Source organism: Lycium barbarum, chromosome 3 (assembly GCF_019175385.1).
Source record: "Lycium barbarum isolate Lr01 chromosome 3, ASM1917538v2, whole genome shotgun sequence".
Taxonomy (NCBI): domain Eukaryota; kingdom Viridiplantae; phylum Streptophyta; class Magnoliopsida; order Solanales; family Solanaceae; genus Lycium; species Lycium barbarum.
The window spans coordinates 143,747,542-143,768,565 of NC_083339.1; the positions used below are offsets into that span (position 1 = coordinate 143,747,542).

A 21,024-nucleotide genomic window follows, 5' to 3' on the forward strand; every position below is an offset into this window, starting at 1 on the left:
GTGAGATAAACAGGGGAATAATGAAAGAGAAGAACAGTTTTGATATCCGGAATTTTACCTTCAGAGCAAAGATAGTGAAGCCGGCAGTGACTCCAAGCGAGGGCAGCATAGTAATGGCGGACATAGTGCTGTAGCCTGACCTGGACATTACTTGTCTTGCGTTATCAACCGATTGCATTTGCGGTGGCTGGCGGTGGAGAGAGTAAGGAATGAAGCAGAAGCAAAAGCAAGTGTTCGTTTGGTTAAATTGAACTCGAAGGAAATGACCGCATTTTGGATTTAACAAGTAATTAATCTGAGTTTGAAAAAAAAAAAACAGGTAATAACTTTGTTGAACGATTTTTAAAAATTCACTTTTTCAGATGACTTGCTTTTGCACAATTATACAGGCCGGTCCATATTGGCAATGGATGAGTACAAATTAAAGCATTAATATTATTCTTTTTGAACATATGCAAACAAATATATACATATGTTTTTGGAAGCGTATGTATGTATAGAGAGAGCGCGCACAATCATGCCATGTACCAACACCTTTGATCAATGTTGGGAAAAAATGATTTCTGTGACTTAAACAAAACGAATTTGACTCTCTCCCTTACATTTGCTCTACATTTACTCAAGTGCACATTTAGATGAATGGCATGTGTTTTATTTAATTTTTAAAGGTCTTGATTATATCATATTAACAAGCATCTTAATGATAGTTAAGTGAGTAAGTTATGGAAAAGTACTCTTCAACTATGGTAAGAAGAGATGTTTTCCACAAATTTTGCCCATATCATTAATTCCATCTTATTCTTTTGGATTCAAATATTATAATTGTACAACGTAAATGTGGCCAAGTGATCTTATTCTATTCAAGTTGTAAGAGATCAAGTGATCTTATTTTCTCCGTATAAATGTGTTGTTTAGCGGCTTTAGCTTTAGCCTGATAATAAACAATAGTCTTCAAAAACATTTTTTTCCTTTTATTTCACACAAAAGAAGATAAAAAATATTTTAAATAACCAAGAGTTTTTTTCTTGCTTCGAAGACAGTAGTCGATTATGTATTAATCTCCCCTATACAAGAGTCTCACAATTTTTAGGGCTTTGGTGATATTTTGAAAAAGAATAACCCAACCTCTTAGCTTAATGTTATGCAGTTTTAACATGTAATTAAATATTAAAATATAAGATGATATTAATTGGTACCAAAACTTGTGGGGAATATCTTTTTCTTACTAAAATCGGAGGGTAGTTTTAAAAAAAAATCATTTAATTATGGTTAAAATGCTTGTTAGTGTAATATAATCTGGACTTTTACAACTTAAATAGAACACAATGTTACTCAACTAAAGATACACTTGAGGAAATGAAGAGAAGATGCAATGGAGAGGAGTCAGATCTAGCAAAAACTAGTCTTTTACATATAAAGTAAAGAACATTACGAATCTAGCATTTAATCACGTATTGACCACTTAAATATGTTAAGGGAAAAAATGTTTTTGTGACACAATATTTTTCGTGTTCTCTTGTTTCCATTGTGGAACACATTCAGTTTTTTTCAAATCATGATTTCAAATCAACTTTTGTTTATGCAATTGGCATAAAATTTTAGCTTCAATTTCAAATCATGATTTCAAATCCCAAATCATCCAGAAAGGCATGATTTGAGATTCCAATTAGTGATGATTTCAAATTTTTAAAATGTAAAATTTAACCCATAAGTTTATATTTTGTAAAGAAAGACTCACAAGTTGGTAGATGTATTTACCAACCATTCACAATATATCAAATATCAAGTAATGCAAGATGATAGTATATTTATAATAAATTTACTCTTACCAACCATTATCAACTGCATTTACTTATCCAACTCATGTTCAATTTTTCTTTTTTATTGAACTAAATTCGATCACTTGACGTTGTATTTCTTAAAAATATTTTCTAGTAGTGTATTAATTTTGTTATGAACTAAGCTTTAGTCATTTGGTAAGATTGTATAAGAATTATGAAAATTTTGATGGTTTTCACAGCTTGTGAGGTTTTTATGTATATGAGAAAAAATACAACTTAAGAAACCCAAATTGCATATTCATACAAAATTTCAACTTCAAATTATTATGATTTCAAATCACTAATTTATATCATAATTTTAAATCATATCCAAACAGCTTCTTTGTATTTTCTTCACTTCCGTGTAGGTGCAGAATTGTTCTCAAACAAGCCCATGCTCCATAGTGGAACAAAATAAAATAGAAAGGATATTGCTATATTTTTTTGAAAAAGTGGAAGCATATGTGCGTGCGTCGCTTCGGGTATATAAGCCAAGTATACAAAGCATGAAAACGAGTACTGACTGAGTCAATTGTGGTCAGCAGTATTAATAGGAGTATTATTTAAAGCAGCAAAGGGCAAAAAAAAATTAAAAAAAAATAAAGCAAGGAAAAGAAAAAGTTTAATAGAAAACCAATATAAATAAAATTCTGAAAAACAAAATGGAAAATGCCAAATTGGATTGAGAAGCTCAAAATTAAAATTGAAAATAAAAGTTTCTCTAAATTTGTCCAATTTAAAACCAAACACATAGTATTTTAAATTTAAATCATGCATCATCTACTCCAGTTTTAATGCAAAGATCCAAGCAAATCATAAGCATTAGTTATTATAATCCCTCCATTATGATCCCATCATAAATTTGTCCAGGAACCAAATACTGAACTCCCTCCCCTCAAATTGTTTGTCATGGCAACTAAAAATAGTTGTCTCAAATTTTATCGTTTTAGGAGCTAAGGCATAATTAATTATTTTTTTTCTCATTTTATTATTAGTAGAATTTTTTTCATTAAAGAAAATGACACATAAATAAAGTAACACATTTAATGGCAAGAGATTATAATATAGGTAAAAATAAGAATACAACTAATTAAACACCCCTTCTAATTATTATTAATGGGCATATAAATAAAAAAAGCGATGTATAATTTGAGACGCTATTACTATTAGCTTCTTACTTACTAGTCTCTGGTTTTGTTATTAGTGCTACACCGTTGTAATCCGCTTTGACTGCTGTGTACCTAAATTACAATTTGCAACGGGCGTGATCGAGGAAACTGCTTGTATTGTACTGTAAAGAGAAGCCGCGTTGCAATTTCCTTCTTATTTTTTTTTTCCTTTTGGTTGACGTCGTAATTTGACCATTATTTTCTTGTGCATTTTTGGATACAAATAATTCATCTCACCTTCTTTCCTCATTCTTTATGTTTTCCCAATACATAAATCAATCCAAAGTCTTCAAAAAAAATCTCCATAAACTCAATACCTATATTAAGAAATCCAACTCTCACCAGCAAATGACAAAATAGTTTGGTGCCTATCCATGAGACTATAAAGGGGCTCCCAAATTCAACGTTTCATACTTCATGCTGTCAAAAATATATACTCCCTCTCTTTTAATATATACTGTGTGGAATCAAACAAGTAGTTAAGTAATTGCAAGTTTCAATGAAAAAACATTACACTTGAAGCTGCACAAAAGATTCTACTACATGTATACCAATCAGTTTTGCAATTTGTTCAACTTTTATTGATCATGTTTCAAAATCAATCCTTTTCTTTCTTCTTCTATTTTTTCGCGTCTCTGTTTTTCTCCTTCGTCAGATCCAGTCCAAATGATGATACTACTTCAAAAGCATATTGTCCTAAATCTACTTGCAATGGAGTTGAGATTTCATATCCTTTCTGGAGACTCGACAATTACAACTCCGGCGTTCCTCAGTACTGTGGTTATGCCCGATTTGGCATCAACTGCTCCAAAGATCAACCACATCCTATTATTTACCTTCCTGGCGATGCTTTCTACGTCAAAAAGATAGATTACCAAACCGGTTCTCTCACTCTAGTGGACATTGATGTTTTAGACGTGCAATGTCCTAGAGCACGTCACAACCTTACATTGGAGAAATTGCCGTTGGATTATTCAGATTCCGATTTGAAACTCAATTTTTATTTCAATTGTACGAAGCCACTACCGCATGCGCTTCCCGCAGAATGCTTGAAATCAGGTACAAACAGGACCTTTTTTTATTCCCCTTCCCCTCCCTTTTGATCCCCCTTTGTTGGAGTTATTGCTCCTTTGGTAACTCGAACTCACGATCCTGGGGTTATAGGTATGGGGTGTTGACCATCAGGGGTGGAGCTATAGGTAGGATTGAGGCTTCGAGGAAAAATTACACTGTATACAAAGTTAAAATCAATTATATATATATATATAATAGACGTTGAAATTCCATTATCTTCTTCGTATATTTATTTCTTCATATTTTTGTACCCCTTTAATGAAAATTGTGCTCTGCCACACTGACTATCTGATCAACCCCTCTTGTCAGGTAGAAACATGACTTATTTCTATATTGGGGTAACTGAGCCAGAAGATTTGAAGTGGTTTGGGATTTGTGAGGAGAAAGTGGTGGCGACGGTGACAGAGAGGAGACGCTTCGAGAAGGATGATTGGATCAGAGGATTTGGTGGGGTCATGGGAGGGGGTTTCGTGCTGGACTGGGGGAGCGCGTTGGAGTGCGGCCGGTGTGAGGAATCAGGCGGGCGTTGTGGTTCTAACAATTCAACTCAGGAACTTTTGTGCTTTTGCCAAGATGGTACCGTTAAATTTGATCATTGCAAAGGTACATTCCAACTTTATCAGTTTATGGTTATCGACTTGCTAGTATTTACCTTGCTCATTCTTCTTATAGAACATTGCCGTTAGATTTTCATAATTTGCTGCTTAAAAGTTAAAATCAACCTAATCAGTCTATCTCATGGTTAATAAACTTTTTGTTGGTTTACATTCAAATGACTGACGTGAACAGATATGTAGTAAGAATGTTTTGCCTCTTAGATTTGGTATATAAGAAAAATCAAATCTATAACTCTTTATTTTTTGGTTTAATCATATACATATTTGAAATTATTTTTTGGTTTAATCAGTCATATTCGAAACTTTCTTTCCTACCATAAATTTCTTATTCGAACTCGAAATCTTTAGTTAAAGAGAAGAAATCATATTTATCCCATGATACTGTAAATTTGAAGCTATTGATATTGAATCAGTCGTTCTTATGCCTTGAATACTGGTAAATGAAGACGTGTTTCATAAACCTAGAAAAAGAAATCACAATCCGTCCTGTTCAAGAATATTAATACAAAGAGTTTGATATAGTTCTCTTCCATATTTGGTTAGTCCTTTTCTTGTAGAAAAAGGTTTTGGACCTCTATAAATCGAAGAATACCTCTCATACAACATAACGCAATAGCATCCACAATGTAGTCCTTAAAGAGTTTTGTTTAGGGGGAGATCTCTCAATAGTTTTATGCTTTTATTTTAGTTTTTCATATGTATTAGGTCAGTTGGCCAAATCATATAATAATATTAAGCTTATTTTAGTAAAAATTTTTTTATATATAGTTTTTGTATGTCATCCGATTTATCGTCGTTTGATGTCTGCAATTATTAGCTTCTGCATGACACCCTGATTATTTCGATCCCAACAAGTTTCTTACTTCGTTGGTAAGAAACAGTAAGGTCATAGTTGTTGATTTGTTATACTACTGAAGTTCCTTTAGTATGGTCCTGTATCAAATGATCACTTGTTTATCTTTGCATTACAGGTAATAAAAAAGATATCAGAGTGAAAATTGGCATAGGTAATTGTCTTTTGACCTTGTTCATCTTATTATTGTCCTTCTCTTCACAACAAGGATCAAGAACGTATAGATAAACTGTGGATTCAAACACTTTTTTGTGCATCCGGTTACTTACAGGTATATTTGCTGCTGGGATAGGAATAATATTAACCTGCTGCATAATCTACTGCAGTGTATCTAAGAAATCATGCGGTACATGCCTTTTGTTACCAAAGAAGAGTAGAGAACATCAGAATATTGAGGCCTTCCTCAGGCAATATGGATCCCTAGCCCCTAAGGCATACAGTTATTCAGACATTAGGAAAATGACAAATTCACTTCAAGAGAAGCTTGGACAAGGGGGTTATGGTGGGGTCTATAAAGGTAACCTTGATGGCCATCCTGTTGCTGTAAAGATTTTAAATTCGACCAAAGGCAATGGAGAAGAATTTATAAACGAAGTTGCAAGCATCAGTAGAACTTCACATGTCAACGTAGTTACTCTATTGGGATTTTCTTTTAATGGTCGAGAAAGAGCTCTTGTTTACGAATTCATGCCCAATGGATCGCTCGATCAACACATTTATGGTGAAGATTCTAAGTTGGGATGGGAAAAGTTGTACAAAATTGCGCTTGGGATAGGACGAGGACTGGAGTATTTGCATCGAGGATGCAATGCACGAATATTGCATTTCGACATAAAACCTCACAACATCCTTCTTGATGAGGAATTCTGCCCCAAGATATCTGATTTTGGCTTAGCAAAACTATGCCCTGAGAAAGAAAGCACGATATCGATGTTGGAAGCTAGAGGAACCATTGGTTACATTGCTCCAGAAGTATTCAGTAGAAATTTTGGAGGCGTCTCTCATAAATCAGATGTTTACAGCTACGGAATGATGGTTCTTGAAATGGTAGGAGGAAGAAGGAACTACACTGCAGAAAGAAGCCATCATAGTGAAATATACTTCCCACGTTGGGCTTATCAACGCCTAGTAACAGTTGAAGATTTGAATATACAATGCATCACGACCATTGAAGAAGAAGAAATTGCAAAGAAGATGATATTAGTAGGTTTGTGGTGCATTCAAACTGATCCCTCTCATAGACCACCAATGAATAAAGCAATTAAAATGCTGGAAGGTAAGTTAGAGGCCATTCAATTCCCACCAAAACCTTTCATATGTTCTCCCTCACGATCTGAAGGATCGTCCATGATCTCTTTGGGGCAGCCAATTAAGCCCTTTATGTGTTATTCTTCTTTGAGTTCAACACTTGATTCTACAGTCTCAGCTAGTGAAGAATGACATTTGAAGAAGAAATGTTTGGACATGACTTACAAACACTCATTGGAGAATGAAACAGATACAAACGTAGATCTAATGAAACTTGTTCACCATCTTCTTTTGCCTTTTCTCTTTGAGCATTTATGATCATTTAATTTTAAAATGTCTTTAGCCATTAATTAGCAGAACAGTCCGTGTTAGTGTTTTGAATAGAGTGATTAGTCAACTTGTAGACGGATCCATATTGGCAATGGATGAATACAAAATTAAAGCATTAATAATATTCTTTTTGAACATATGTACTCCGTACATATGTTTGTGTAGGTAGAGAGCGCACAAGATCATGCCACGTACCAACACCTTTGAATCGGTAGCCAACAAATTGAAGTGCGTACTGTGTTTAGACAGTTTTTCAGGAATTCGAGCAAATAAAAATATAGATGATGATGATTCCCCTGTACCTGATCTGCTATAACAACTACAATTGGTTGTAAGAATCAAAAAACCAAAATTCACTAATCAAAACACCATCATCAATCCATCAAAATGAACAGTTCAATATCAAAAGAAGAATTTATAGAGACAGTACACCTTCATGAGAATTAGCTCAGAGTTCACTGTTCTTACGCCTTGCTATTTTGTCCTTGGTGTATTTGATGTCGAAGAATTGTTGAATGGAGTAAACAATGACATAGCCGTCATCGTAGATTGGCAGGGGAGAGATTATGACGTGGCCAATTGAGATTTCATCAGAATCAAGGTAAGTTCTGCTTGTAGTAGTAGCGATGAGATTTTTTTCACGAGAAATCGTAGGGATTTCTGTCATAAAACGGAGGTTACTGAGGGTGAGATAAACAGGGGAATAATGAAGGAGAATTGATATCCGGAATTTTACCTTCAGAGCAAAGATAGTGAAGCCGGCAGTGACGTTGCGTTTACTCCAAGCGAGGAGGTATTTTTCCTTCCGCAGCATAGTAATGGCGGACATAGTGCTGTACCCTGACCTGGACATTACTTGTCTTGCGTTATCAACCGATTGCATTTGCGGTGGAGAGAGAAAGGAATGAAGTAGAAGCAAAAGCAACGGTGAGGATGAAGAGAGAGAGAGCTCCCATGGCTTTTCCTTCCTGTACTGATTTTCTGAGTTTGTAGAATATGGTGTGTGCAAGACGTGAAGAGGTATATTTAGGCGGGAAGATGGAGGAACACGTGTTCGTTTGGTTAAATTGAACTCGAAGGAAATGACCGCAGTTTGGATTTAACAAGTAATTAATCTGAGTTTGAAAAAAAAAAGAAGAGGTAATAACTTTGTTGAACGATTTTTAAAAATTCACTTTTTCAGATGACTTGCTTTTGCACAATTATACAGGCCGGTCCATATTGGCAATGGAGGAGTACAAATTAAAGCATTAATATTATTCTTTTTGAACATGTGCAAACAAATATATACATATGTTTTTGTAAGCGTATGCATGTATGGAGAGAGAGAGCGCACAATCATGCCATCTACCAACACCTTTGATCAATGTTGGGAAAAAATGATTTCTGTTACTTAAACAAAACGGATTTGACTCCTCTCCCTTACGCTTGCTTTACATTTACTCAAGTGCACATTTAGATGAGTGGCATGTGTTTTATTTAATTTTTAAAGGTCTTAATTATATCATATTAACAAGCATCTTAATGATAGTTAAGTGAGTAAGTTATGGAAAAATACTCTTCAACTATGGTAAGAAGAGATGTTTTCCACAAATTTTGCCCATATCATTAATTCCATCTTATTCTTTTGGATTCAAATATTATAATTGTACAACGTAAATGTGGCCAAGTGATCTTATTCTATTCAAGTTGTAAGAGATCAAGTGATCTTATTTTCTCCGTATAAATGTGTTGTTTAGCGGCTTTAGCTTTAGCCTGATAATAAACAATAGTCTTAAAAAACATTTTTTTCCTTTTATTTCACACAAAAGAAGATAAAAAATATTTTAAATAACCAAGAGTTTTTTTCTTGCTTCGAAGACAGTAGTCGATTATGTATTAATCTCCCCTGTACAAGAGTCTCACAATTTTTAGGGCTTTGGTGATATTTTGAAAAAGAATAACCCAACCTCTTAGCTTAATGTTATGCAGTTTTAACATGTAATTAAATATTAAAATATAAGATGATATTAATTGGTATCAAAACTTGTGGGGAATATCTTTTTTCTTACTAAAATCGGAGGGTAGTTTTAAAAAAAAAATCATTTAATTATGGTTAAAATGCTTGTTAGTGTAATATAATCTGGACTTTTACAACTTAAATAGAACACAATGTTACTCAACTAAAGATACACTTAAGGAAATGAAGAGAAGATGTAATGGAGAGGAGTCAGATCTAGCAAAAACTAGTCTTTTACATATAAAGTAAAGAACATTATGAATCTAGCATTTAATCACGTATTGACCACTTAAATATGTTAAGGGGAAAAAATGTTTTTGTGACACAATATTTTTCGTGTTCTCTTGTTTCCATTGTGGAACACATTCAGTTTTTTTCAAATCATGATTTCAAATCAGCGTTTGTTTATGCAATTGGCATAAAATTTTAGCTTCAATTTCAAATCATGATTTCAAATCCCAAATCATCCATAAAGGCATGATTTGAGATTCCAATTAGTGATGATTTCAAATTTTTAAAATGTAAAATTTAACCCATAAGTTTATATTTTGTAAAGAAAGACTCACAAGTTGGTAGATGTATTTACCAACCATTCACAATATATCAAATATCAAGTAATGCAAGATGATAGTATATTTATAATAAATTTACTCTTACCAACCATTATCAACTGCATTTACTTATCCAACTCATGTTCAATTTTTCTTTTTTATTGAACTAAATTCGATCACTTGACGTTGTATTTCTTAAAAATGTTTTCTAGTAGTGTATTAATTTTGTTATGAACTAAGCTTTAGTCATTTGGTAAGATTGTATAAGAATTATGAAAATTTTGATGGTTTTCACAGCTTGTGAGGTTTTTATGTATATGAGAAAAAATACAACTTAAGAAACCCAAATTGCATATTCATACAAAATTTCAACTTCAAATTATTATGATTTCAAATCACTAATTTATATCATAATTTTAAATCATATCCAAACAGCTCCTTTGTATTTTCTTCACTTCCGTGTAAGTGCAGAATTGTTCTCAAACAAGCCCATGCTCCATAGTGGAACAAAATAAAATAGAAAGGATATTGCTATATTTTTTTGAAAAAGTGGAAGCATATGTGCGTGCGTCGCTTCGGGTATATAAGCCAAGTATACAAAGCATGAAAACGAGTACTGACTGAGTCAATTGTGGTCAGCAGTATTAATAGGAGTATTATTTAAAGCAGCAAAGGGCAAAAAAAAATTAAAAAAAATAAAGCAAGGAAAAGAAAAAGTTTAATAGAAACCAATATAAATAAAATTCTGAAAAACAAAATGGAAAATGCCAAATTGGATTGAGAAGCTCAAAATTAAAATTGCAAATAAAAGTTTATCTAAATTTGTCCAATTTAAAACCAAACACATAGTATTTTAAATTTAAATCATGCATCATCTACTCCAGTTTTAATGCAAAGATCCAAGCAAATCATAAGCATTAGTTATTATAATCCCTCCATTATGATCCCATCATAAATTTGTCCAGGAACCAAATACTGAACTCCCTCCCCTCAAATTGTTTGTCATGACAACTAAAAATAGTTGTCTTAAATTTTTATCGTTTTAGGAGCTAAGGCATAATTAATTATTTTTTTCTCATTTTATTCTTAGTAAAAAAAATTTCATTAAAGAAAATGACACATAAATAAAGTAACACATTTAATGGCAAGAGATTATAATATAGATATAAATAAGAATACAACTAATTAAATACCTCTTCTAATTAATATTTATTAATGGACATATAAATCAAAAAAGCGATGTATAATTTGAGACGTTATTACCATTAGCTTCTTACTTACTAGTCTCTGGTTTTGTTATTAGTGCTACACCGCTGCAATCCGCTTTGATTGCTGTGTACCTAAATTACAATTTGCAATGGGCGTGATCGAGGAAACTGCTTGTATTGTACTGTAAAGAGAAGCCGCGTTGCAATTTCCTTCTTATTTTTTTTTTCCTTTTGGTTGACGTCGTAATTTGACCATCATTTTCTTGTGCATTTTTGGATACAAATAATTCATCTCACCTTCTTTCCTCATTCTTTATGTTTTCCCAATACATAAATCAATCCAAAGTCTTCAAAAAAAATCTCCATAAACTCAATACCTATATTAAGAAATCCAACTCTCACCAGCAAATGACAAAATAGTTTGGTGCCTATCCATGAGACTATAAAGGGGCTCCCAAATTCAACGTTTCATACTTCATGCTGTCAAAAATATATACTCCCTCTCTTTTAATATATACTGTGTGGAATCAAACAAGTAGTTTAAGTAATTGCAAGTTTCAATGAAAAAACATTACACTTGAAGCTGCACAAAAGATTCTACTACATGTATACCAATCAGTTTTGCAATTTGTTCAACTTTAATTGACCATGTTTCAAAATCAATCCTTTTCTTTCTTCTTCTATTTTTTCGCGTCTCTGTTTTTCTCCTTCGTCAGATCCAGTCCAAATGACGATACTCCTTCAAAAGCATATTGTCCTAAATCTACTTGCAATGGAGTTGAAATTTCATATCCTTTCTGGAGACTCGACAATTACAACTCCAGCTTTCCTCAATACTGTGGTTACCCACAATTTGGCATCAACTGCTCAAAAGATCAACCACATCCTATTATTTACCTTCCTGGCGATGCTTTCTACGTCAAAAAGATAGATTACCAAACCGGTTCTCTCACTCTAGTGGACATTGATGTTTTAGACGTGCAATGTCCTAGAGCACGTCACAACCTTACATTGGAGAAATTGCCGTTGAGTTATTCGGATTCAGATTTGAAACTCAATTTTTATTTCAACTGTACGAAGCCTGTACCGTATGCGCTTCCCGCAGAATGCTTGAAATCAGGTACAAACAGGACGTTTTTTTATTCCCCTTCCCCTCCCTTTTGATCCCCCTTTGTTGGAGTTATTGCTCCTTTGGTAACTCGAACTCACGATCCTGGGGTTATAGGTATGGGGTGTTGACCATCAGGGGTGGAGCTATAGGTAGGATTGAGGCTTCGAGGAAAAATTACACTGTATACAAAGTTAAAATCAATTATATATATATATATAATAGACGTTGAAATTCCATTATCTTCTTCGTATATTTATTTCTTCATATTTTTGTACCCCTTTAATGAAAATTGTGCTCTGCCACACTGACTATCTGATCAACCCCTCTTGTCAGGTAGAAACATGACTTATTTCTATATTGGGGTAACTGAGCCAGAAGATTTGAAGTGGTTTGGGATTTGTGAGGAGAAAGTGGTGGCGACGGTGACAGAGAGGAGACGCTTCGAGAAGGATGATTGGATCAGAGGATTTGGTGGGGTCATGGGAGGGGGTTTCGTGCTGGACTGGGGGAGCGCGTTGGAGTGCGGCCGGTGTGAGGAATCAGGCGGGCGTTGTGGTTCTAACAATTCAACTCAGGAACTTTTGTGCTTTTGCCAAGATGGTACCGTTAAATTTGATCATTGCAAAGGTACATTCCAACTTTATCAGTTTATGGTTATCGACTTGCTAGTATTTACCTTGCTCATTCTTCTTATAGAACATTGCCGTTAGATTTTCATAATTTGCTGCTTAAAAGTTAAAATCAACCTAATCAGTCTATCTCATGGTTAATAAACTTTTTGTTGGTTTACATTCAAATGACTGACGTGAACAGATATGTAGTAAGAATGTTTTGCCTCTTAGATTTGGTATATCAAATCTATAACTCTTTATTTTTTGGTTTAATCATGCATATTTGAAATTATTTTTTGGTTTAATCATTCATATTCGAAACTTACTTTCCTACCATATATTTCTTATTCGAACTCGAAATATTTAGTTAAAAGAGAAGAAATCATATTTATCCCATGATACTGCAAATTTGAAGCTATTGATATTGAATCAGTCGTTCTTATGCCTTGAAAGCTGGTCAGACAAGAAGTGTTTCATAAACCTAGAAAAAGAAATCACAATCCGTCCTGTTCAAGAAGATTAATACGAAGGTTTGGTTTTATCACTTTTTTAACCCAAGTAATGCTATTTGATCTAAAAAAGGTCCAATCTTCTGATTCCATATATAGTTGGCCTACGCGTTTAGTCATTATCCCATCTTATTATATACGCCAATTGTATCAGGTTTTGTTGAATAACTGATGTTAGGATTTGACTTTAATATCTCGACACTTCTCTTTCCTAAATACTTTGAATTCAAAAAAATCAAAGTACAGCTCTGCTTTGCTTAGTTTCACAGCAATTTATTGCGTCTAAAATCAGAAACCCGGTCGAATTTTCCACAAAGAGAACCAAAAATGAAGGGATATAAACCCAGTAAGCACTAGGCAGTACTACTAATAGCTGCAGAAATTAAAAGGCCCATTAAACTAGCCCAGATGTAAGCCCATTGGCAAATAACCACAGGCCACAGCTAATTATTAAGCTTTAACCAGCATTCAAAACAATTCAAAGTTTAGCCACTTTTAGTTTCCAATATAAAATCTGGAGAAAAAATAACCCAAGCTCAAACATGGGAAAATGCAAACACATTGTGCTGGAGTTTAGAACCTTTATGAGTTGACTCCTGAAAATTCTGGAGTTTGAACTACATATAAGAAATTTCAAGAATTTTTCTAAGAGTTCGCTTGTCAAAACTAACTTTGAACTTCAGCGCCATGTTTGATCTTTTTCTGTGTTTTAGACTATTAGCTAGGGATATTGTTGTTCAAATTTTATTTTCTCCTTAATTATGACTATTTCACAATTACTTGTCAGGCAATTCGCACGATTGTCCTATCTCGGGGTGGTCTTTATTTTTGTCCTTTGGCACTTTAAGTAATAAAAAGTAGCCAAAAATACTCTTGACATCGAAAAAACAAAAAGAAGAAATTCGGATCGATGACTAATTTCGCAAGACAAGGTTTCATAGAAACTATACCTATTCGAGCAAAGTTACATATAAACTATGCCTTGTCCGGCATAGTTCAATAGAAATTAAGTTATCCTACAGAACTATACAGGACAAGACATAGTTTCTATGTAATTTTACCCGAATAGGCATAATTTCTATAAAAACATAGTTTCTACAGAACTATGCCGGAAAAGGCCTAGTTCTATATAACTTTGCCCAAATAAGCATAGTTTCTATGAAACATTGCCTTGCGAAATTGTTTTTTTCACTTTGCTGGGGTTCGAACCCAGAATCTTTGGTTCGTAACCAGCGAATAAAGGTACTTTGACCCACAAATTTTCATTAAATGAGAAGTAGGGCAAAAAATTAAAGACCAGCCCATATGAAGGACAATCCGCGCCAAAAAAAGATTAACAAGCAGTCCAAAACCGTGACTTTTGGGCTAATTTTTCTGAAAAAGGGCCTTTTTGATACCCATGAAATTTCTTTTCCTGTTTTTTGGAACTTTTTTCTTTTCCACGTTATTGTAAAACTAGTTTTCGCACTTGTACTTTAACACGTGTATCTCACGCTAATTAATTTAATAAAATGATTTTAATAATATTTACAATATATATATATATATGTATGTGATAAGTTACACAAAATTTGAAGGGGAAAAAAGCAAGGGAATAATTGTTAGTTGTGATATATATGGATACTCAATAGTTACAGACATCAAATTAGGTTGTTGTCGAATGAAAGTAACATCTTATATAAGTAGCCTTCCCCTTTTTGTAACAACGTACATATCAAGAAGTTGTGAACGAAAAGCGATTTAATCAACATGTCCACCTCATGATAGCTCGTAACTCATTGTCAGTTTCATGATATACTCCTGTAAAGAAGTACATAATAGCTAGGTGTAATAGAGATGCTTAATAGTTACTGATATTAGAAAATTTGATGTATACAAATACTGGAAAAAGGAATAAAATTACATGATATTTAACTTTTACTATAGAAAAACAAACTATAAAATTTTAATATAGATTCTAATACCTTTCTCTTGACCAACTTCAACCCCTGGCTATTTGCTTCATAAAGTTGAAGTAACAATGATGAATGATATTAGATGCTCTATTTATAAGTGAAAGTTTACATTGCACGTTCACTTTAAAAGCATATAGTATATAGGAAGCCAAGTAAACATTAAAAACAAAAGGATAAATATGAAGGAATAATGAAGTACAAATGTTAGCTTTAATTAGAAGATGAAAAGAATTCACGGGAATTTAAAGGAATACATGTAAAACATTTCTACAATAAATTCTTAAATTAAAAGGATAATATTATGAAGTTTAGTATCTCAATACAATTTTTTAAAAATATTCATTTTATATATTAATATTCAAAAGCATAATAATGATAGATAATTGTAGAATTAATTGATACATGAATCTTTCCATTTAATTGATTTACTTCTCATTTAGTTAATTCATTTGTCATTTATTGATAGGTAAATTTACTATTTGGTGTAAAAAATAGTATAGAAATAGTATTTAGATGAGGGATAAAGTGTCGTATAACTTTTAATGAATGTTTTAACTTTTTAATGTTCCCACCTTTGAAATAGTATGATGATAATATACCAGACATTGGTTTATGCTCTCTATGGAGATGTGCAAAGTGTTTCTGCTTGTTTCATAACACGACTCCAATCTAGGGATTACTCAAAGCTGCCTAGTTTGGGTAGCTATTCTTTTTCTCCTTGAAGCTTTTTTTTTCTTCCTTTTTTTTTTTTTTTTTTTTGGACCCATAAAAACTAGGGAAGAAAATTAGTAAAGATGAGATCATTTTTGCGTTGGAACCTTGTTCTAAAGTGATGCGGGGCGAACCGCAACTCAAGTAGCAATTTCTCTCTTCAGCATGACCCAAAAGAAATTTATTATAAATACAAGGCTTTATTTGTAGACGAGATTCAGGTTTCTGAGTCTCGGGTCAAAAAAAGCCAACCCCTTTTTAATTATTTATCACCTTTTTATTCTTTCAGCTACGGTGTAGTTTTCTGACCATCAGCAGCACTGAAAATATCCATTAGCTTCACAAAGGGCAAAAGAAAAAGATCCTTAATTAGGTTAATATAGGCATGGTCAACAGGTGCAGTCAGTTAATGAATATGATATGATATATTGGAATTTTATAATCCATAAGAGGGAATTTTCAAAGACATGTTCTTTTCCTGTTCAGTGTGAACATAAGTGCTTCCGCCTCCTTTCATTTCTGTCCTCCTTTTGGTAAAATTAGATTCATCATCTAGAACTGTTATTTACAGTCTTGGAGGAATTTTTCAAGGTTATTGACTGGAAAGCTAACAATAAGATTGGAGCAAAAGATTTACGCAGGCTTGTTTATTCATTTGAAATTTCTCCTTCTAGTTGTGAACGCAAACCTTATTTTCGTCATCTAAGTTGAAAAGTGAATTTTATATATTAATCACTGGAAAAGTCATATAAAAACTGAGCAGTTTTCCATACCAATTCTCAAGCAGGACATCTTTTGTTAGTCAAAACTGGATTATGTTTGACACTAGGACACTTAAATTGAATCATATATTTTGCCAAATTCTTCTAATACATAGGTTCTCCAGCCAACCTAGTCTTTCATTGATGAGTTCTCACAAATGCACGCTCAAAACTTCCCTCTTCCTCTGCTCCATCCCGTCATCACCTTCTTATTCTTCTTGATCACGTCCTCATTATCCTATGGCCAAGAAAATGAACAGTATACCACTTGTAATAGCTCCTACAGCTGTGGGAATATTCAAAATATAGGCTTTCCTTTTTGGGGTGGTGATCGGCCTCAAGAATGTGGTCTTCCAGAATTCGAGCTTGAATGTGAAGCCAACGAGGATCCCGTTATAAAGATTGATAATCATAATTTCCGCGTACGTGCCATCAATAAAGATACGAGAACCATGAGAATTGCTCGCAAAGATCTTGAAGAAGACGTTTGTCCTGATAGTTTTGGCAACACTACCTTGAACGATGCCCTTTTCCACTATGGTCCCGACCTGCATGCTTTCGTCCTGTTATATGGTTGTCCTTTCAGTATACCTTCAGAGTGGAAAAATTTCTCCTTTATCTGCAATAACACTGGAGACTCCAGTCTTGGTTTCTATCCAGATGAGTCATTTTCATCATTTTGGGGACCAAAGTACCCGAGTTGTGAGTTTAAGGTCGTGGTTCCTGTTGTGATAAAGGAATTTGAGCAGTTTGAGAACCAAGGAAGTACGAAAATATCGGAGCTTTTGAAGCAAGGGTTTGATGTGGTTTACAACAAAAGCATAGAATGTATGGCTTGTGAGAGGTCAAGGGGTTTATGTTGGTTAGATACAGATACTAGGAAGCAAACGTGCCTTTGTCAGGACCGAACTTATTCTTACTACTGCGGTTATGTACCGGATCAAGGTGTGTTCCATCTCCCTGATCTAACTTTTCTTTGTTTGCCAAAAAATAAGTTGAATCTAACTGGTAGCCAGGATCGTTCCGTTGGTTCGGGCAGACTCCTTATGTTTCCCCTTGATTGGGACGCATGTTATGTATCTATTGCTAGCCAGAGTGTTCAACTTTTAAATAAGACTGCCACCAAGGTAAAAAATCACCTATAGGCTGGCATATGCCCTAATATTTGGCCCCAAGAGACATCTCAATTAAATTGTCCATTCAAAATACCTCCAAAATTTTCCCCATGTTTTGGTGGTAAGCTTCCAATTTTTTTTTACGCCTTTCTGATTTATTCCATCCATTGTAACATTCTTTGGGGCATTCTTTATCAAGTTTGTGAAGCCCAAATAATAAAATATAGATACAGGTTGTCCAGCACAAGCCCTTTTTGATGATGCCTGTTCTAAGATTGTAGTAGTACTTGACAGCAGCAAGTTTTGTTTTTGCTTCACCCAGCTAGATACGTATGTCAAAATTTGTGTATGATGCAGATAACAATGCATCTTCTGAAAGAGCAGTTCATTGGTATAGCAACAGCTTAGCGATGGGTTCTATTACAACTTACAAGGAATGAGAACTTCCTAAGGGATTGGTTTTCAAGAATTAGCTGAGATATATGATAGAATTTTCAGAAACAAAAGATCAGAAGTGATTATCTCAATATTCTTGAAAATCATATATCTGTGAATGGAAGAAAAACAATACTTCGGTACTGAAGACGATATTCTGCATTTGCAAGGCTCCATCTGGGTATTCTTTTGCTAGTCCTGAAAGTGCATGAGGACGCGATGACTAAATAAAACAACTTTTTCTCTCTGTTTCCATGTTTTCACTTCTACCACCCGAGATTTGGATGCTTCCCGAATCCCTTCCCTTTCTACTTCTTCTTGTCTAATTCGTAATTGAAATCTCTAATTCTTTTGCCCCATCTAAAGTCCTTGACTCTCTTATCCAGTAGGTGGTGAAGTTGGACTTTAGACGTTAGAAAGACTTGCAATTAGTTTCCACCTTTTCACCTGAATCTCATGATATTCTGTGATTTTAACCTGACTTCAGGATTTAGGCTTTTCAAATTGATGTTTCTACAGCAGTTATTTTTTCTTGTTTCCTTCTATTATCTTTTTTTTTTTCCTTGTTAAGTTTTCTCCATTAATAAACTAAGGAGGGGGTGGATCATCAAAGTCGAGAAATCTGATGAAGCATTCGTATCCACCTCAGGAAACTCCATTTAGCTTGGTCCTTAGACAAATGGAGTACAAAACCTTATGAAAGGGAAACTTATGTTGTAAATTATGCCAGCAATGCCCTGATCATTATTTTGCGATTTTTCATACTGAGCTTCTAGAGCACTATAACTATGCGGTAGAATCATGTCAGGACCCTGTTTATGCCAAAATGAATTACCACAACATCTGCAAAAGGGAATAAGGTTGATATATCGAGATTGCCTGAATAGCAGAGGGCACTGTGGTGCTTGAATATCGAGTCCAAATTTAATCCACGTTTGACTATGTTCTCATAACAGAGTAAAAAATAACGACATTATTCATTCGTAGATAAGAAACAGAAGGGCGATAGCAGTTGTATTTACGTCTTTATGATACTACTGCAGATATTTTTTTATTGTGGTTCCGTATCATTTGATCACTTGTTTATGTCTGCATTACAGGCACTAAAAGAGATATCCGGGTGAAAGTTGCCGTAGGTAACTGTCCTTTGACTCTGTTCATCTTATTATTATTATCCTTCTCTTCAACAATGTTCAAGATATTCCTAGTCGCTTATTTCTCTCTTTCAGGTGTAGGTGCAACTGCATTCACTGCCGTTGTGGCATGTGTAATTTTCGTTCTCTATCATCGTCGACAAAAGAAAAGTCAAGCTGGTTCGTCTTTGATTTCCAGAAGCATCCTTTCCTATCCCTCCTCAACAACGGACCCTGCAAAGGCTTCGCACTATTTTGGAGCTCACGTCTTCGACTATAATGAACTGGAAGAAGCCACAAACAGTTTTGATTCCAACAAAGAGCTAGGAGAAGGTGGCTTTGGCACAGTATACTTAGGTAAGAGAAATTATTCTGAAGTGGCCTTTTTCTCACTGCAAACCTGCTACTAAACCTAAACATTTGATCTGATTCATTAACCATATGGTTTACATGACATGTTATAGGTAAACTAAGAGATGGACGTGATGTTGCTGTAAAACGTTTATATGAGAACAACTACAAGAGGGTTGAGCAATTCCGAAATGAAATTGAAATCCTCACTCGCTTGCGCCATCGGAATCTAGTTACCCTTTACGGATGCACATCTCGCCATTGCCGTGAGCTTCTTCTTGTGTATGAATATATTCCCAATGGCACAGTTGCTGATCATCTTCATGGAGAATGCTCAAAGCCTGGATCACTTTCATGGAGTACACGAATGAGCATTGCCATAGAAACAGCAAGCGCGCTAGCCTTTCTCCACAATTCAGATGTCATTCACAGAGATGTAAAAACTAACAACATCCTCCTGGACAGTACTTTCTGCGTCAAAGTAGCAGATTTTGGCTTGTCTCGGCTTTTCCCAACTGATGTTACACATGTCTCAACAGCTCCACAGGGTACTCCTGGATATGTTGATCCCCAGTATCACGAATGCTATCAACTCACCAGTAAAAGTGATGTTTATAGTTTCGGGGTGGTACTAATTGAGCTTATATCCTCCCTGCCAGCTGTTGATATCTGTAGGCATCGACACGAAATAAATCTATCAAATATGGCAATTAACAAGATTCAGAGCAACGCATTACATGAGCTGGTTGATTCAAATCTTTGCTTTAGCTCCAATGATAAGGTAAAGTTGATGATCACTGCCGTGGCAGAGTTGGCTTTCCAATGTCTTCAGAACGACAGGGATTTGAGGCCATCCATGCCAGAAGTTTTGGAGGCTCTACTTGGAATTCAGAGTATGGATAAAACAGCAACAGAAATAGGCAAGCCCAGTCCTGGTGATGATGCTGGGTTGTTGAAGAATCACCCGTTATCTCACTCACCCGATTCAGTTATATCAAAATGGACTAGCAGTAGCAGCTCAACAACAACTGCTTCCAGTACTGGCTAAGTTTATGCCCTCAGCTTGTCTAGTTTGTGGTTTTCTTAATAGTGATCTTGATCACCTGCTCTATTGGTTGCCGAAACCTGAATTTTCGTGTTTTTCCTTTTGATTACTTTGGACCTTTTTGATGTACATATCTCGTATGCAGTACTCTAAATTTAACAAAGCTAATTCAATTCATTTCTTAAATTCTTTAGTAAATCGTGTAGATACTTGTTTAATTGGTTATGCAAATTATAGTTTTACCAGGGTGATTAATCAGAGTACATTTTGTGTCTAGTGTTGAATGTATTTGATGTGTCTTAATAAGCAAAACAAAGTGTTTTAGAACTCTTCAGTTGTGCCTTTTACTAATTTATGTTCACGTTCACTTCCTCAAAGTAGTTTTCAGCTTGATGGCCCCATCATACATTTTGTTGTG

The 21,024-nt window shown here is 34.4% G+C and overlaps 2 protein-coding genes across 5 annotated transcripts; both read left to right on the plus strand.

Moving 5' to 3' along the window:
- The first annotated feature begins 3,234 nt into the window (after nt 1-3,234).
- Nucleotides 3,235-7,070, plus strand: LOC132633256 (LEAF RUST 10 DISEASE-RESISTANCE LOCUS RECEPTOR-LIKE PROTEIN KINASE-like 2.1). 2 transcript variants are annotated; one of them, XM_060349546.1, is made up of 4 exons: nt 3,235-4,048; nt 4,373-4,666; nt 5,652-5,687; nt 5,805-7,070. In XM_060349546.1, exons 1-4 carry the CDS (start codon nt 3,577-3,579, stop codon nt 6,971-6,973), a joined length of 1,971 nt encoding a protein of 656 aa, XP_060205529.1. In that variant the 5' UTR covers nt 3,235-3,576; the 3' UTR covers nt 6,974-7,070. The 2 variants fall into 2 exon arrangements, with proteins under 2 accessions (XP_060205529.1, XP_060205530.1); XM_060349547.1 differs by having other exon boundaries at nt 3,893-4,048; nt 4,377-4,666.
- A 4,102-nt stretch (nt 7,071-11,172) lies between these two features.
- Nucleotides 11,173-20,804, plus strand: LOC132633255 (LEAF RUST 10 DISEASE-RESISTANCE LOCUS RECEPTOR-LIKE PROTEIN KINASE-like 1.2). Of its 3 annotated transcripts, XM_060349543.1 has the most exons (5): nt 11,178-11,989; nt 12,314-12,607; nt 19,178-19,213; nt 19,307-19,567; nt 19,675-20,804. In XM_060349543.1, exons 1-5 carry the CDS (start codon nt 11,518-11,520, stop codon nt 20,607-20,609), a joined length of 1,998 nt encoding a protein of 665 aa, XP_060205526.1. In that variant the 5' UTR covers nt 11,178-11,517; the 3' UTR covers nt 20,610-20,804. The 3 variants fall into 3 exon arrangements, with proteins under 3 accessions (XP_060205527.1, XP_060205526.1, XP_060205525.1); XM_060349544.1 differs by lacking the exon at nt 19,178-19,213 and having other exon boundaries at nt 11,173-11,989; XM_060349542.1 differs by lacking the exons at nt 11,178-11,989; nt 12,314-12,607 and adding an exon at nt 12,614-17,472.
- Nucleotides 20,805-21,024: the final 220 nt, after the last annotated feature.

Bases quoted from the DNA above. Each gene is read 5' to 3' on its own strand.
- LOC132633256 (XM_060349546.1), top strand. From the start codon at position 3,577: ATGTTTCAAAATCAATCCTTTTCTTTCTTCTTCTATTTTTTCGCGTCT. The intron at 4,049-4,372 runs GTACAAACAGGA...CCCTCTTGTCAG, and splicing joins CGCAGAATGCTTGAAATCAG to GTAGAAACATGACTTATTTC. The intron at 4,667-5,651 runs GTACATTCCAAC...TTTGCATTACAG, and splicing joins TAAATTTGATCATTGCAAAG to GTAATAAAAAAGATATCAGA.
- LOC132633255 (XM_060349542.1), top strand. From the start codon at position 16,686: ATGCACGCTCAAAACTTCCCTCTTCCTCTGCTCCATCCCGTCATCACC. The intron at 19,214-19,306 runs GTAACTGTCCTT...TCTCTCTTTCAG, and splicing joins CCGGGTGAAAGTTGCCGTAG to GTGTAGGTGCAACTGCATTC. The intron at 19,568-19,674 runs GTAAGAGAAATT...GACATGTTATAG, and splicing joins CTTTGGCACAGTATACTTAG to GTAAACTAAGAGATGGACGT.